General features: G+C 35.7%; 1 protein-coding gene across 1 annotated transcript in view; it reads right to left on the bottom strand.

Annotated features, from left to right (window-relative positions):
• The window catches only part of LOC107712872 (dynamin-2-like), a 44,927-nt gene that overhangs the window by 30,191 nt on the left and 576 nt on the right, over positions 1-14,160 (bottom strand). The window contains exons 2-13 of the mRNA XM_016518242.1: positions 8,273-8,346; positions 7,223-7,372; positions 6,592-6,795; positions 6,256-6,354; positions 3,963-4,123; positions 3,686-3,828; positions 3,339-3,474; positions 3,168-3,235; positions 2,799-2,937; positions 1,566-1,652; positions 1,362-1,432; positions 1,215-1,266 (exon numbers count right to left, since the gene is read on the bottom strand). Coding sequence (XP_016373728.1) covers positions 1,215-1,266; positions 1,362-1,432; positions 1,566-1,652; positions 2,799-2,937; positions 3,168-3,235; positions 3,339-3,474; positions 3,686-3,828; positions 3,963-4,123; positions 6,256-6,354; positions 6,592-6,795; positions 7,223-7,372; positions 8,273-8,346 — 1,384 coding nt within the window. The remainder of the gene's footprint in view (positions 1-1,214; positions 1,267-1,361; positions 1,433-1,565; positions 1,653-2,798; positions 2,938-3,167; positions 3,236-3,338; positions 3,475-3,685; positions 3,829-3,962; positions 4,124-6,255; positions 6,355-6,591; positions 6,796-7,222; positions 7,373-8,272; positions 8,347-14,160) is intronic.

Genomic DNA, 14,160 nt, shown 5'->3' with positions numbered 1-14,160 from the left:
AGCTGTGTTTTTTTTTTGTTTAGTGATAGTTGTTCATGAGTCCCTTGTTTGTCTTGAACAGTTAAACTGCCTGCTGTTCTTCAGAAAATTCCTTCAGGTCTCTCAAATTCTCTGGTTTTCCAGCATTTTTGTGTATTTGAACCCTTTCCAACAATGACTGCATGATTTTGAGATGCATCTTGTCACACTGAGGACGACTGAGGGACTCATATGCAACTATTACAGAAGGTTCAAACGCTCACTGATGCTCCAGAAGGAAAAACCATGCATTAAGAAAACTTTTTAAGTGAGCATTTGAACCTTCTGTAATAGTTGCATATGAGTCCCTCAGATGTCCTCAGTGTGACAAGATGCATCTCAAAATCATACAGTCATTGTTGAAAATACAGAAAAATGCAGGAAAACCAACGAATTTGTGGGACCTGAAGGAGTTTTTCTGAAGAACAGCAGGCGGTTTATCTGTTCAGGACAAACAAGGGACTCATGAACAACTATCACTAAACAAAAAAACACAGCTGTGGATCATTCAGGTAACAACACAGTATTAAGAAACTTTTGAACGGGGTCATTTTTATAAATTCAACTATTATTTTCTCTTGTGGACTTTATGTAAACATCTTTTATGTGAAATATCTTATTCAGGTCAGTACGAAATAAACAATAACATGCATTTTGTATGATCCCTCTTATTTTGGTAAAATAATTAACATTTTACAGATTCTGAAAGGGGATGTAAACATTTGACCTCAACTGCATATGTAGCACAGTGCACAGTGGAGGAGATATGAACATAGAAATACAGGCCACTAAAAAGTGGGCAGCCATTTTTTAGCTCTACTAGGCTCAGGGCTTTAAATAATTTGTAAGAGCCAATATCAACAATTACAATGATGAAACTCCAATGTTAAAACATTGAAAGTCGATAGAATAGGGGGCAAAAAACAGTCATCAGAGAGAAAGAGAAAAAAATGACCATTAATTTACAGCACTTGAAATAGAAACACATGTCATCGAGAGCAAGATTAATATGAAAAAATGTTTGACATACACATAAGCCACATATTATCTGATGTGAGACAGATGACCACAAGAGCAACAGAGCCTGAGCAGAAAAGAGACTTCCTTCCAGAAAAGGATTGTCCAAACCCTGCTAGCTGATGCTTTCTGATTTATACCAGGTTCATATTATCAGCTCATAAAACACTGTGACTCACCTGGTTCCCAGCTGAAGGCTTCTTACTTGTTTGACTGGTTTTCTGTTGAGCGCTGAAAGGAGATGTGTAAATGGAGGAAAATCTTTCATGCCATGTTCTTAAATGTGTTTTATTTTTTTTATTGTTATATATTTTTTAAAGACTTACTTTGCGAACCCGATAAAATCTTGATGGTTTGTGTTGATGTAAGAGAGTTGAATCTCTAGTGAGAGTAAAACCTGTTCAATGAAAAAAGACATGAATATGCAAAATTTGTAAGTAAACTGCTAATAAAGTTATTTTCAACCACAACTAAACCCTCCCTAAAAAGAGAGCTTAATTAGAAAGGTTGTGTGTAGGTATCGGTCTGACCTGGTCTTTGGCTTGACTCTCTCGTTCCCGAATGTGTGTGGTCACTATCCTCTCCGTCTCCTCTCGCAGTTTTGGAAAGGACTCTAACTGTGGACAGAAAAAAACAAGTTAAAATAGAAAAAAATATCTAAAAACATTACCACCACCATTTACATTCTTAACTTAAGTTCCTTGTCTTTTTGTATCTTTTTGTCCCTTCTGTACCATGAAAAAGAAGTGTGCCTAATTGTTTTGAATGTGCACCTGAAGTGTACTTCAAATCTTGAGGTATCTAAAGTACTTCAAGTATTTATGTTTAAAACCGTATTTGCAGATTATGTAAAATTAATTAAATAAAAGGCCAATTGTGTAAACATAATAGAGTTGTTTCTTAACACACTTAAGTGCACTTACTTTAAAGTACATTTTAAAATGTTTCAATCTTTTGCCGTGCTATAAATTACTTATTTTGATGCATTGACTAACATACTTAAACTTAAAGTTAATATATTTTAAACGTACTAAATTGCAACTTCATCATTACAGATGTGTAATTACAAAAACTTAAATATATGACAAACAAGTTTCAATAGAAATAACTGTAAGTATATTTTAGTTAACCATAAATGCCATACTTTATACTTTACTATATTTTAGTTTACCACAAATGCTTCAGTACATGCCATAAATGCAGCAATACACTTCAACTATATTTCAAAGAAAACAGAATAATGAAACTACATAAAAGATGTATTTTAGTCCAACTTAAATTGGTCAAAAAATCACTCTACAGTTGAGCTAATTACATTTAATATAAATTTAAACTATATTTCCATTTAATTGCAACATGGAATAACATGGAATTATGTGTCCGAACATGCTACATTCAGATCGTACTTAAGTACATATTTTTAATTATATCATTTCTGTAATATGTACTCTTTTTAAAAGTTTATTTTTACAAGGGGTGAACGAACCATTAGTCCATGTTATTCCAATAATAAAAATAGTTTGTCTTGTTAATCTTTCATCAAAATGTAATAACTTGTAATGACTTTCCTTTTCTGCTGATCACTGATCACTTGGGTCATGCAAAGCACTATTTAAAGATTGTTTTAGCAAACTTTTAAAGTAAAATAAGATCACGCTGAATTTAATGGAAACACTACTGTAGCGTTATATTATTGTCTTTGACTTACATAAGTCTATGTACATCCATTCACTCACAAAAGGATGCATAAGAGGATGTTGTACCTTGTTGGTACACTGTTGTACTGTGTTGATGAGCTCCTGGATCACCATGTCTACACACTTGAGACACGGCCCTTTAAGCTTCACAATCTGCTTCTTCACTATAGCTTCAAAGGCCATATCGGGTGTGAACAGGCCTGTCCTGAACCAGCAAGAGCAGAGATAAAATGCAGTACAGGGAGATAACATCTGAATATATTTTGTTATAAAAACAAACAGAAGGAGAGGTAGAGAAATACATACAGAAAGGCTCTATGTATGAAAATATTTTGGCAAACAGTTTAAGATCACTGCCATAATGGCAAGCACAATGAAAACAGAAAATGACTGAGTGCCCTTTTAAATCATTTGATAAATGTTTGTGACATGTACCTGATGCCATGGATGTTTTTAATGGCGTAACTGATCTCCCTTCGTAATTCTTTCTCATCAAACTCCATCTGATGTAGTGGAATGTGAACAGGAAATCAGCATTTGCTCTGATTTCAGAGCTCTGAATGGCATTCAAGTAACTAATAATAATTAATTAATCTTTAAAATCACCTTAACCAGCTCAAAAGGAAAGCGCTCATGAAAGATGCGGTTGATTTTGGCTCCTCCTGAAAGCTCCACTGTGTCCACCTGATCTCCAGATCCCTCGATCCGCTTCTCAAAATCCAGCCCAAAGTGCTGTATCAGCCTGGACAACAAGAAAACAGTATGTGTTTGTGTGTGTGGCATCTACAGTTCTGATCTTATCTGCAATCTGTTTGTTCTTTAGGCTTTAAACAAACGTCTTGTTTATTGCATTAGTAAAGACTAGCGTGTATACGTCCATGTTTGTTTGTGTTTATCTGAGCATGTTTATTTATTCTCTGAATTAGTGCGAGTTTATGTGTGTGTGAACCTACTGCATTAAGGCCTTGGTCTTGCGTGAGGGGTCATCTGGGTTCAAGCACTTGTACTCCTCTGCCTCTTTATCCAGTGACAGAAGCTGACCCTGCAGTCGACTGCGTAATGCTGGTAATGTGTCACGAATGTGGTTGGTAAGTTGCTAGAGAGATGGAGAGGGGTTAAGGAGTGAAAAAAGGGAAGAAATACAATTCGAAGTATAATTTTCCTTTTTTAATCTGTGCACTACTACTATGTATTTCAGACATGTTCTGCGTAGTATCATTCTCTTGTTACCTGATTGAGGAGCCTCTGTAAGTACAGAGTGCCCATGCAGTCTGCCATGTGTCTATATGCAGGATGTGACTTGAAGAACCGTCTTTCGGCAGCCAGAGCTGCACTGATGTCCTTTTTCCCCTCAATGTCCTTCTGACTACGGTTGACCACACCAACATAACCTGTAGTCACAACAGGGAGACAGAAATAAATATAGTAGATGGGAAAAGTTCTCTTCTTTCAGATACATTATTTGTTTTATAATGAAGCCTTATTAGAAGTTGGGTGTACGATCAGAACTTACATACAGTTGCTTTAATAGTTTTAAATATTTGTTTGGCATTACCAGCTAATTTACCAGTACCATGACATTTAACAGATGCACAGAGAATAGGATGCACAGAATAAAAAATATTTAAAGGGATAGTAAACCCAAAAATCCCATAAGATCTTCGCTTCATCTTCGGAACACAAATTAACATATTTTTAATGAAATCCGAGAGCTTTCTGACCCTCCATAGACAGCAATGTAACTGAAATGTTCCCAGGCCCAGAAAGGTAGTAAGGACATAGTTAAAATAGTCCATGTGATATCAGTGGCTCAACTGTAATTTTATGAAGCTATGAGAATCATTTTTGTCCGCAAAGAAAACAAAAATAACAACTTTATTCAACGATTTTTCTCCTTCAACAATTTTTCTCCTTTCAGCACCATTCATGAGTGTACCACGACGCATGTGAACTATTGATGTCACATGGACTATTTTATCGATGTCCTTACTACGTTTCTGGGCCTGGGAACATTTCAGTTTCATTGCTGTCTATGGAGGGTCAGAAAACTCTGGGATTTTATCAAAAATATCTTAAATGGCATTCTGAAGATGAACGAAGGTTTTACAGGTTACGAACGACATGAGGAAGAGTAATTAATGACAAAATATTCATTTTTGGGTGAACTCCTTAATAAAAATGTTGCTTTAATGTAGTGCTGGGCAACGATTAATCGCATCCAAAATAAAAGTTTTTGTGTACATAATATATGTGTGTGTACTGTGTATATTTATTTTGTATATATAAATACACACACATGCATGTATATATTTAAGAAAAATATGTTGTGTTTATATATTAAATACTTTTATATATAATATAAATTATATGAATTTAAATATATACATGTAAATACATTTAATAATTTCAAAATATATACTGTATGTGTGTGTCTTCATATACACATAATAAATATACACAGTACACACACATATATTATGTACACATTTTGTATGCAATTAATGGCAATTAATCATTGCCCAGCACTACTTTAATGTAATTAAAACATCACACATTTATCATCATGTAATGATTTTAAAAAGCTTTAGAATTTTAGAACTTGTCCCTTCACTTTCTTCAATTTTTTCAATCCTATTATATTGTGATTTTTTTTCTTTTAAACATAATGGTTTGTAAGTTTATGTCACAGTTTTTATCAGTATTGCATTTCATTTACACTAGCCGCAGTGGTTCTCGATCAGGGGGCTGGGGTCTACTAGGGAGCCTTAGCAAACTTCAAAGTTGTCCTCAAGATGACTCATGATTATTTAACAAGAATATTTAGACAAAACCAGCTTTAAAAGATGCTAAAACAAATAAACATTAGAGCTATTATTCCTTAATTTTTTCCTTAATTCCTTATTATTTCTCCTTATAACATTCTCCAGTAAATCATAAACGACTGGAAAAGTCATGTAAATTCATTGGTTAAAAAGAATAAGATGCCTAAAGGACATTCAGCTAATTGTGAAATTTATTTCCATTATATGAATTCTGAATTTAATCTGTATTCGTAATTTTAAAAATTGTTGAGTTATTTAAATATTGTTGTAGACAAGGAGTCAAAAAGCTTGAGAATCGCTGGCCTAGCCAAAGCATGAGCTCAACTCTGTCATGGCAAAAAATACTTCTCTAGAACTTTAGACTTTAGGTGGGGAAATGTGATTTCTTGGAAGTTCAGCAGTGTTGTGACCCCTTCACAACAAAAAAAGAAAAAGCCAACGGTCTACAACAAGAAGTAAGTCTGTACGCGATCTGCATAAATGACTGAGGAATAGGATTTCCAGAGTGTCTTAAGCCTTCTCCATGCCTGGACTTCTGTGTGTCTAATGCATTAACGCAGCAGCAGGAAGCATGAAGACTCTGCACCTGGCCCTGTTTTAGCCACTATAGCCTGCAGCAGACTTGCTTGGCAGTGGCCCAGGTCTTAGACCAAACTGCATTGGGCCTCTGCTGACAGCACATTTCTACATGTGCGCTGTACCTCTGCGTAGTGGCAGTAACCTGTTCTCCAGCACGTCCCTGACATCTGTGCCCTTGTCCATCAGATCCAGCTTAGTGATCACACCGATGGTGCGATGGCCTGAAAGAAAGATCAAGTAAAACCGGAAGAAAAACAAGAAGGAAAGACACATGAAGATAGTGGGGGATCTAACTGAGGACAGACATGAGCTCTAACCGCTCTTTCCCACTCACCCTGTGGATCCACGTCTTTGGCCAGTTTTAAAACCGGAAGAAAAACAAGAAGGAAAGACACATGAAGATAGTGGGGGATCTAACTGAGGACCGACATGAGCTCTAACCGCTCTTTCCCACTCACCCTGTGGATCCACGTCTTTGGCCAGTTTAAGAGCATCAGAGTTAGCCAGATCCATGTTAGCGGGTGTGACAGCCAGGATGAGACAATTCTCTCTGCAGATGAACTGCATGATCATGTCTCTGATCTGGTATTCAATGTCAGGGGGCTGATCTCCCACAGGTACTTTAGTTATGCCAGGAAGATCTATCAGAGTGAGGTTCAAAACTACAGAGAAAAACAAAGACAACCACAAATATTTGGTCAGAGATACTTATAGGAAGGAAAAAAATCTGAATGAGAGGCATAAACATCATTAAAAGGAGAGCAAATATACCTTCAGTCTCATTTATTTGTTTTGTTTTTAGTTTTTTTTAACAAAAAATCAGTAAGAACACATTAAAAATTGAGCAAAAGTTAAAGTACAGACTTTTTAGTAACTTTCTTTTCATAAAAAAAAGATCATGGTTTAAACAAATATATTAAGCATAAGCAATATTACCATTAATAAGACATGTCAAATCAGCTGCTGAAAATTCAGCCTTAACATCAAAATTACAAATTACATTGTAAAATGATGACAATAAATGCAGCCTTTGTGAGCATAAGAGCATTAATGTACATCAATGAATCACTTGTTTTCTGACAATAATACCATTTGGAGAGTAGACACGAAGGTTGATAGGAATGGAGGATATGCCCTTATTTGTTCCCGTGACTCTGTCTGTCTCTGCTTCGATCTCCCGTCGGACATCATCGAAGTCTGTAAACTTCTTTCCTTTACAGTGCAGAAACTCGGCATGCTCTGCAGTGGAGAATGGAAATTATGAATTAGAGAAAGCAGAAGATAATAGCGCCTTAAGAGAAGTGACAGCTCAACAATTTGTAATTCATGAATTCAATTCTCCACTCTCCAAACATTGACTGATTCTAATCTTAACACGGAAGACATTGCCCTCTAGTGTTCAGTGTACATACTCTATATAGGCCACATGATATTTGCTATTAAGAGATGGAAACTAGAGACTCTGACTAGGATGGTTTATACAAACTAACCTGTGAATAATATTATTAACAAAAAGGGACTTGATTGATTAAAGTCAAAAGATTTTTTGTAGGTGTAACTGTGCTACCAAACTAATTTTAACTTTTTATATTATTAGACTTTATTTAGGCATTAAAAAGACAAGATGTCTATGTATGCAAAAAAAAATAATTCACATTTATTGTATTGTGTGACTTTTTGGAGTCAGACACCTCAATCTGTTACTACACCAATAGTGTTTCTATAAACAGGTTTTGAGTGTACCGGATAGAAGTCAATGACATGGTATTATAGTAAAAAACATTTATCAAAAAAAAGTATTGCTTATCATAGTCAGGGGAGTGTAAAAACATATACTTTTAGTGCACTAAAATGTAGACCAGCTTTTGAGCAGTTATCATTTTCAGTGAAAAGTGTTATGGAATGATTTAACAACAGAATTTAAAAGACTGAAACTGAAAAAAATGAATGCAGTTTTAACTGGCTTTGTGGTCATTACTTTACATAGGGTGTACATAATTGGTTAATTGGTTATTTGTTGAATGTGTGTGTGTGTGTGTTTTGAGTTACTGTGTTATACATTTGATTGGTTGTTATATTTTGTTTAGGGTCGCAGTAAAAGCCTATAACTAAAAAGTAGTATGTGTGTATTACTTATACCTGAAGTTGAACTGATGAGCTGAAGGACAAGTGGTCTCCTTGTAACAATTCCTGAGCCTCTAGGCAGGAACTCTCTGAAAAGATAGCATTGACCATTATGTCAAAAAAGATTACACTTAAGAAAAAACAAACAATAGGCAGACAAATCCTCATACAAGCCAAAGTAAAACTCTCCTTCCAAAAAAAACAAACAAAAATCCTACACATAAAACTTCCCTCACGTGATACACTGACACAGTCCCTGTCTGAGGCACAGTGCCAGAGACTCTGTCACCGCATACTTGGACTAGTCCAGTCTTAAAGTGAAACCATAAACCTCGTCCCACCCTTAATGACCCTCATACTCCGATATTTATGGCACGTTTACACACAACTTGTACTGGCTTGTACATTTACAAATGAGTTGTGAGACAATCTAGCTTCAAATAATCAGAAAGTAGTGAATTCATAATCCAGAACCAGTTCATTTTTACCATCTATGTGCAGAGGATATGAGCGCTGTCTATAAATAAAACAGTCCAGTAAAGGAACTGCAGCTGGATCACTGATATTCTTTATGGGTGATGTAAAAAAAAATCTAACCCTGTTTAAAGTGCAGAGATATCTCTAAATAAACCAATCATAGTTTGATTACATCAAAAAGTGTAAACACCATCATAGCTCTATTTGTTAGTTTCTGGTTGATTCATGGTGTGGACTCATTTGACTTTGATTTTTCTTCTTTATCCAATATATTTTGAAAGCGGCAACAATACAATGATGGGAAAAGTTTGCCTTTTCCATGGAAAAATGTGCTTTCCATTTGGTCTGATAAATTCCAGGCTTGAGATGAAGTCACTATGGATGATAAAGATGATAGTGGAAATAGGATGTGCGCAGATCTAAAACAGAACTATTGCCCAAAATAGAGGGGAAGTCCCACTGGATTAGACCTAGTTAAAGGCATCCAGGGAGAGGTGCAAAATGCAGGTAAAACCATCCGCGGTATAAAGTGCTGCAGTGATTATGTACTTTGTAGGCCAAACCGGAAGTATAGCAAAACCCAATACAATATTTACATTTTTTGGATTTTTAACTCTTTAAAAACCCTTAAAAACATTTCCCTGAAAGCTTGAGTCAGAATAGTTTGCAAGAGTGCAATTATAAACATAAAAGCTGGTAAAAGCTTTTTAAAAAATCACAGAGTGAACATTACTAACGTATTTTATGTTGCAGAATAAATGTGAAAATGTCTTGAGCTTTTGCAAAACACAGACCTTATTTCAGGCATTTAACCAAATCCCCATTCAAAAAACCCAGTGACTTCAGGACAAGTGGATGCTAAATCATTTTTGGGTTTTGGCCTACAAAAATATGTCATCCCTGCAGCACTATTGCTAGTAGGCTACTACAAATTGTTGGAGGTGTTTGCTAAAACAAGTATGACTATTAGTACTCCTCATACTTACAGTAGGGTTACAGATTTGAACAAACCACTAAGTATTGAACTTGAGTGGGTAACTCATCTGTATATTAGCCAAGAAACTACTGTATATGAACTAGCAGGCCAGCCTGTGGTATTTAGCTTGAACCCAGGCAGTGAGTCATCTGTGTGTTTGACACATGGCTCACTCTTCTTCAACAATGTCCTTTACATTCCCAGTCATTCCCAATACTTACCCTTGACCTCCCTTTTCTGACCCCCTCAACAAAGCCCCTCTTGACTCAAATTCTCCAGCCTCATCTTCTCCCCCTTCTCTTTCCTTTCTTCTTCACTATCCGCTTATTTCATCCTGTCTCTTCCCCACCCAGCTTGCATTACTGTAATAAACAGATATGTACAATAATGCAGAATTGTGCATTGCCTTTGTGTAACATAGTATGAATGTGTACACACTTCAGCGGGTGTTTAACTGAGCATTTCAGAATAAAATAAACATTTTAATGGAGTAGTTTAAGCAAAAAATAACATTCAGTCATCATTTACTCCCCCTCATAAATCATTTTGTTGATGTTTAGAAGAATGCTCACCCAGCTCTTTTCCATAAAAGTATACTGTGACACATTAAATTAAAAATTTAAATTCTGTCACCATTTACTCACCCTTATGTCATTCCAAACCCAAAAAACTTTCATTCATCTTTCAAACACAAATAAATATTTTTAATCACACTGAGAGAGTTCTGTGCCTCCACTGAAAGTCCATTTCACCAAAACTTGATGCTCAAAACAAGCTGAAACGTGCTTGCTTGATGCGCAAGAACCAACATAGTAAGCACATTTAAACGAAACAGGCAAATATAGTTGAGCTATCATTTACCATATTTGATTTGTTCTATGTATGTGCATTGGTCACTGTTTATATGAATAAAGGCCTAAGTGAAATCTGTTTATCATATAAAGGGATCATGTCTCTTTAGAAGACTTGGATTAAACTGCTTGACTCGTGGATTACTTTTACTATTTCTTTCTAAACCTTTCTGAAGTGTCAAAGTTTTGGCGGAATGAACTTTGAACGGAGGGACAAAAATCTCAGGTTTCACTAAAAATGTCTTAATTTGTGTCTGAAAGATATGAGGGCAAATAAGTAATGACAGAATATAAATTTTGGGGTGAACTATCCCTTCAGTACTTTTGGTATTTTCTACAGCTATTCTAAACTTCATATTGCTCCACTTCTTACATTACTCTTAGATGTTCTCCTTGGGATAAATCATTTGTGTTATAGTGTTCCTCATTTGTAAGTCACGTTGAATAAAAGTGTCTGCTAAATTTATAAATGCAAATGTAATGTAAACCAGTGTGAGAACCTGGGAAGTTCCTCAAAAGAAAGTTTCCAAACCCATCAGCTAAATTTTATCTCTTCATTTTAAGATGTCTTCTACTGATCATGTAAAAATCAACTACTTACTCTACTAAACCCAAGCACTATGCTCCCTCTATCAGTGAGATCTAATTTCACTAACCCATTTCTCCGGGCATCTCTGATGTTCCACTGACGGGCAGTGATACTGAGATAACAGATGGCTGAGGGTGCACTGCTCTCTTCCATTCATATATAACTCATTGCTATGGATACGTGTACTCATTATTTCCTGTGCATGAGCTCTAAGTAGGCCATCATATGACTGCACCACGGAAGTTCATTCTAGTACATAAATGATTCCACTTCATTCCAACATTATTTCATTCAAAGGAAACAAACCTATCGTATGGCTTGAGACGACAGAATATAGCACTGCTCATACATTGCTCAAATTATAGCACATGACACTAGCAAATGTCATGGGTTTGATTCCCAAGGAATGCAAGAACTGATTGAAATATATATTTTTTTTTAAATCTGCATGAAGAAATGTAGGAATTCCTCGTCCTGAGTTATGAGAGTCTACCTTTTTAAACTCTGGTGCAGTTCGACTAAAATATAAATGCAACACGGACCAAAGACATCTAAATGAACCAAAAACATTCTCTTCTCCTCATAGGAGCTATGTTGCCCATTACAGTTCAGCACTAGGCATCGAAACCTCCATCTCCTTGCAGGAGATCTTCATTTGTGTGTGCAACTGAGGAATTCCTGGTGCTGTTTTGACTCCTTTTTGCATTTTATAAGCTCTTTGAGAGTACTCAACTGGTAAAAATACCACCATATGTACACACAACATACAGTAAGTACATTTAGCCCAGTACACAGCATTGTTTTGAATGTTTGATAGATTTTTTTTTGGTCCAGACCAAACAAACAAAAAAAAAAGCTAAGAGAACCAAACTAGGAGAATCTAAGTGTGAATACACCCTAAATCTTTGCTGACAACTTGCTTTTCCCTGCAAAGTGCAATAGGTTCGATCTGTTTTGACATTTGTATAATTCCACATATTTATGGCTATTTACATTACCAACTGTAATTAGTTGTAATGCAATGACACACAGGTTATAGCTGTCATCATGTGTGTAGTCATCATCCTTATTATAAATTAGTACAGCTTCAGAGATAAATATGTGCAAGACCTCTAGCAAGTGTGTTTCAGAGATGACTGGATTTTGATATACAGAATGTGTAATTGCTCAAAGAGAACTTAAAATCTTTGGTCAACATAACATGTTCTATATAATAAGCTATAAAGAATGTAAGAGAATCAATAAAAAATAACAGCCTGTCTATCAAAAAAGTAAACTGGGTCTTCAATAACTGCCTGAAGCATATTGCCTCAACACACTGACCGAGATTTTAGGATGATGGTCAGAGCGCTTGAGTGCCTCCCTCTCAGATAAGCAAGCAGCTTGTTCTCAGTCTGACACACTTATCTAAAAGGCACAATATGTAATTTTCGCCGCTAGAGGGCGCGTATTCAAAATAAACAAAGAGGCAAAACGTAGTTTGATGACTCCGTGACTGAGTGTGGAATCATGGGAGTTGTGGTCTTCACACACGGCTCGAAAGCAGCGGCGCTTTTATTATGCCACAGTCGACCGCTTCCGCTCCTTCCGGAAAGTAGCGGAAGGAAGCAGCGCTGTTTTATCATACTAGATACATTTGAAAGTTCTGTTATTATGCTACTCTGTGCGGTCGTCACCGGTCTATTAAAACACACACCATATAGTAAAGCTTCTTTGGTGTTTCCATGTTTTCTACAAAACAAAACCGGAAATTGAGGGGTTATGACGTCATTGGCAGGCGACACAATGACACTATGGACACGGTCCGTGTCACTAGTTAAAATTGCTTATTTCTCTGGATTTAAACATTCTTCGAAACATTTGGGATAATGTAAGTACACAGGTCAGCAAAATATATAACACTGTTCTAGTGGTTTTTGGATATTTTAATAAAAAAATCTTACATATTGTGCTTTTAAGCAGGCTATATCCACTTCATTCAGCTCACCAAACTGATATGCACTGAGCAAACAATAGCTTTCACTAACAATCACAGCTTCCTGTTGGACAGGCCCAGTCTTTCCATGCGGAAATCAGCATGCAAAGAGAAGATCCTGTGAGTTCCTCTTGTGCAAAGAAAATAAAAGATTATTAAAGACTTGAAACTGTGTGCCTTACAGGGATTCTTAAAGGGGTCATACAATAAGAAACTATAAAAGTTTGGCATCATGAAGATTTTTTTCATGTTTTTGAAGGAAGTCTCTTATGCTCACTAAAGCTACATTTATTTGATAAAAATACAGTAAAATAGTAACACTGTGATTGGTATTACAAATTAAATTGTTTTCTATTTTAATATATTTTCAAATGCAATGTATTCCTATGATGGCAAAGCTGAATTTCAGCAGCAGTTACTCAAGTCTTCAGTGTCACATGATCCTTTATTGTGTTTTTGAGGGAATTTATATATATATAATTTCACTGTTGACCCTACCCCTACACCTTAACCCACTCTTAAACCTAACCATAACACCAAACAAATACCTAACAATTAATTATTTATTTTATAATTATATTTAACGTATCTACACACCTAACATTAAGTGGGAACATATGTGTGTATTTTAATTTTACACTTACTTTGAGCACTTTAGACACGGTTAGTTAGAAAGTTAGAATAAAGTTTACTATTAGTATAAAGTTTATTTGCCAAAAAAAGTCACTTTTTTATATGACCCCATGTTTTGAGTTCAGAAAGTTGCAGACGCTTTCATAGTACATCAGGCTATCTTAAGAGATCAATTTCAAATCATTTTTCAAATGGCTTCCCTTAACAAATATAAATGATGGAAAAATCTGTCACACCTAATAAGTGACCAACCAGATTAAGAAAAAAAATATTCTTAAAAAAAAGAAAAAGAAAAATAAGTTGCCAGCTTGTTTTAATGATCCGTATTGTCCAGAGAAAATGAAGTCAATCTTCAGATTCTGCATGGCTCACGGACGTTGGCTTGGCAGGCCTTTAGACAGA

This window comes from Sinocyclocheilus rhinocerous, unplaced genomic scaffold (assembly GCF_001515625.1).
Source record: "Sinocyclocheilus rhinocerous isolate Xijiao unplaced genomic scaffold, SAMN03320098_v1.1 scaffold478, whole genome shotgun sequence".
NCBI classification, from domain to species: Eukaryota; Metazoa; Chordata; class Actinopteri; order Cypriniformes; family Cyprinidae; genus Sinocyclocheilus; species Sinocyclocheilus rhinocerous.
The sequence above is the reverse complement of the archived record's forward strand: the minus strand, read 5'-3'. Positions and strand labels throughout refer to the sequence as shown.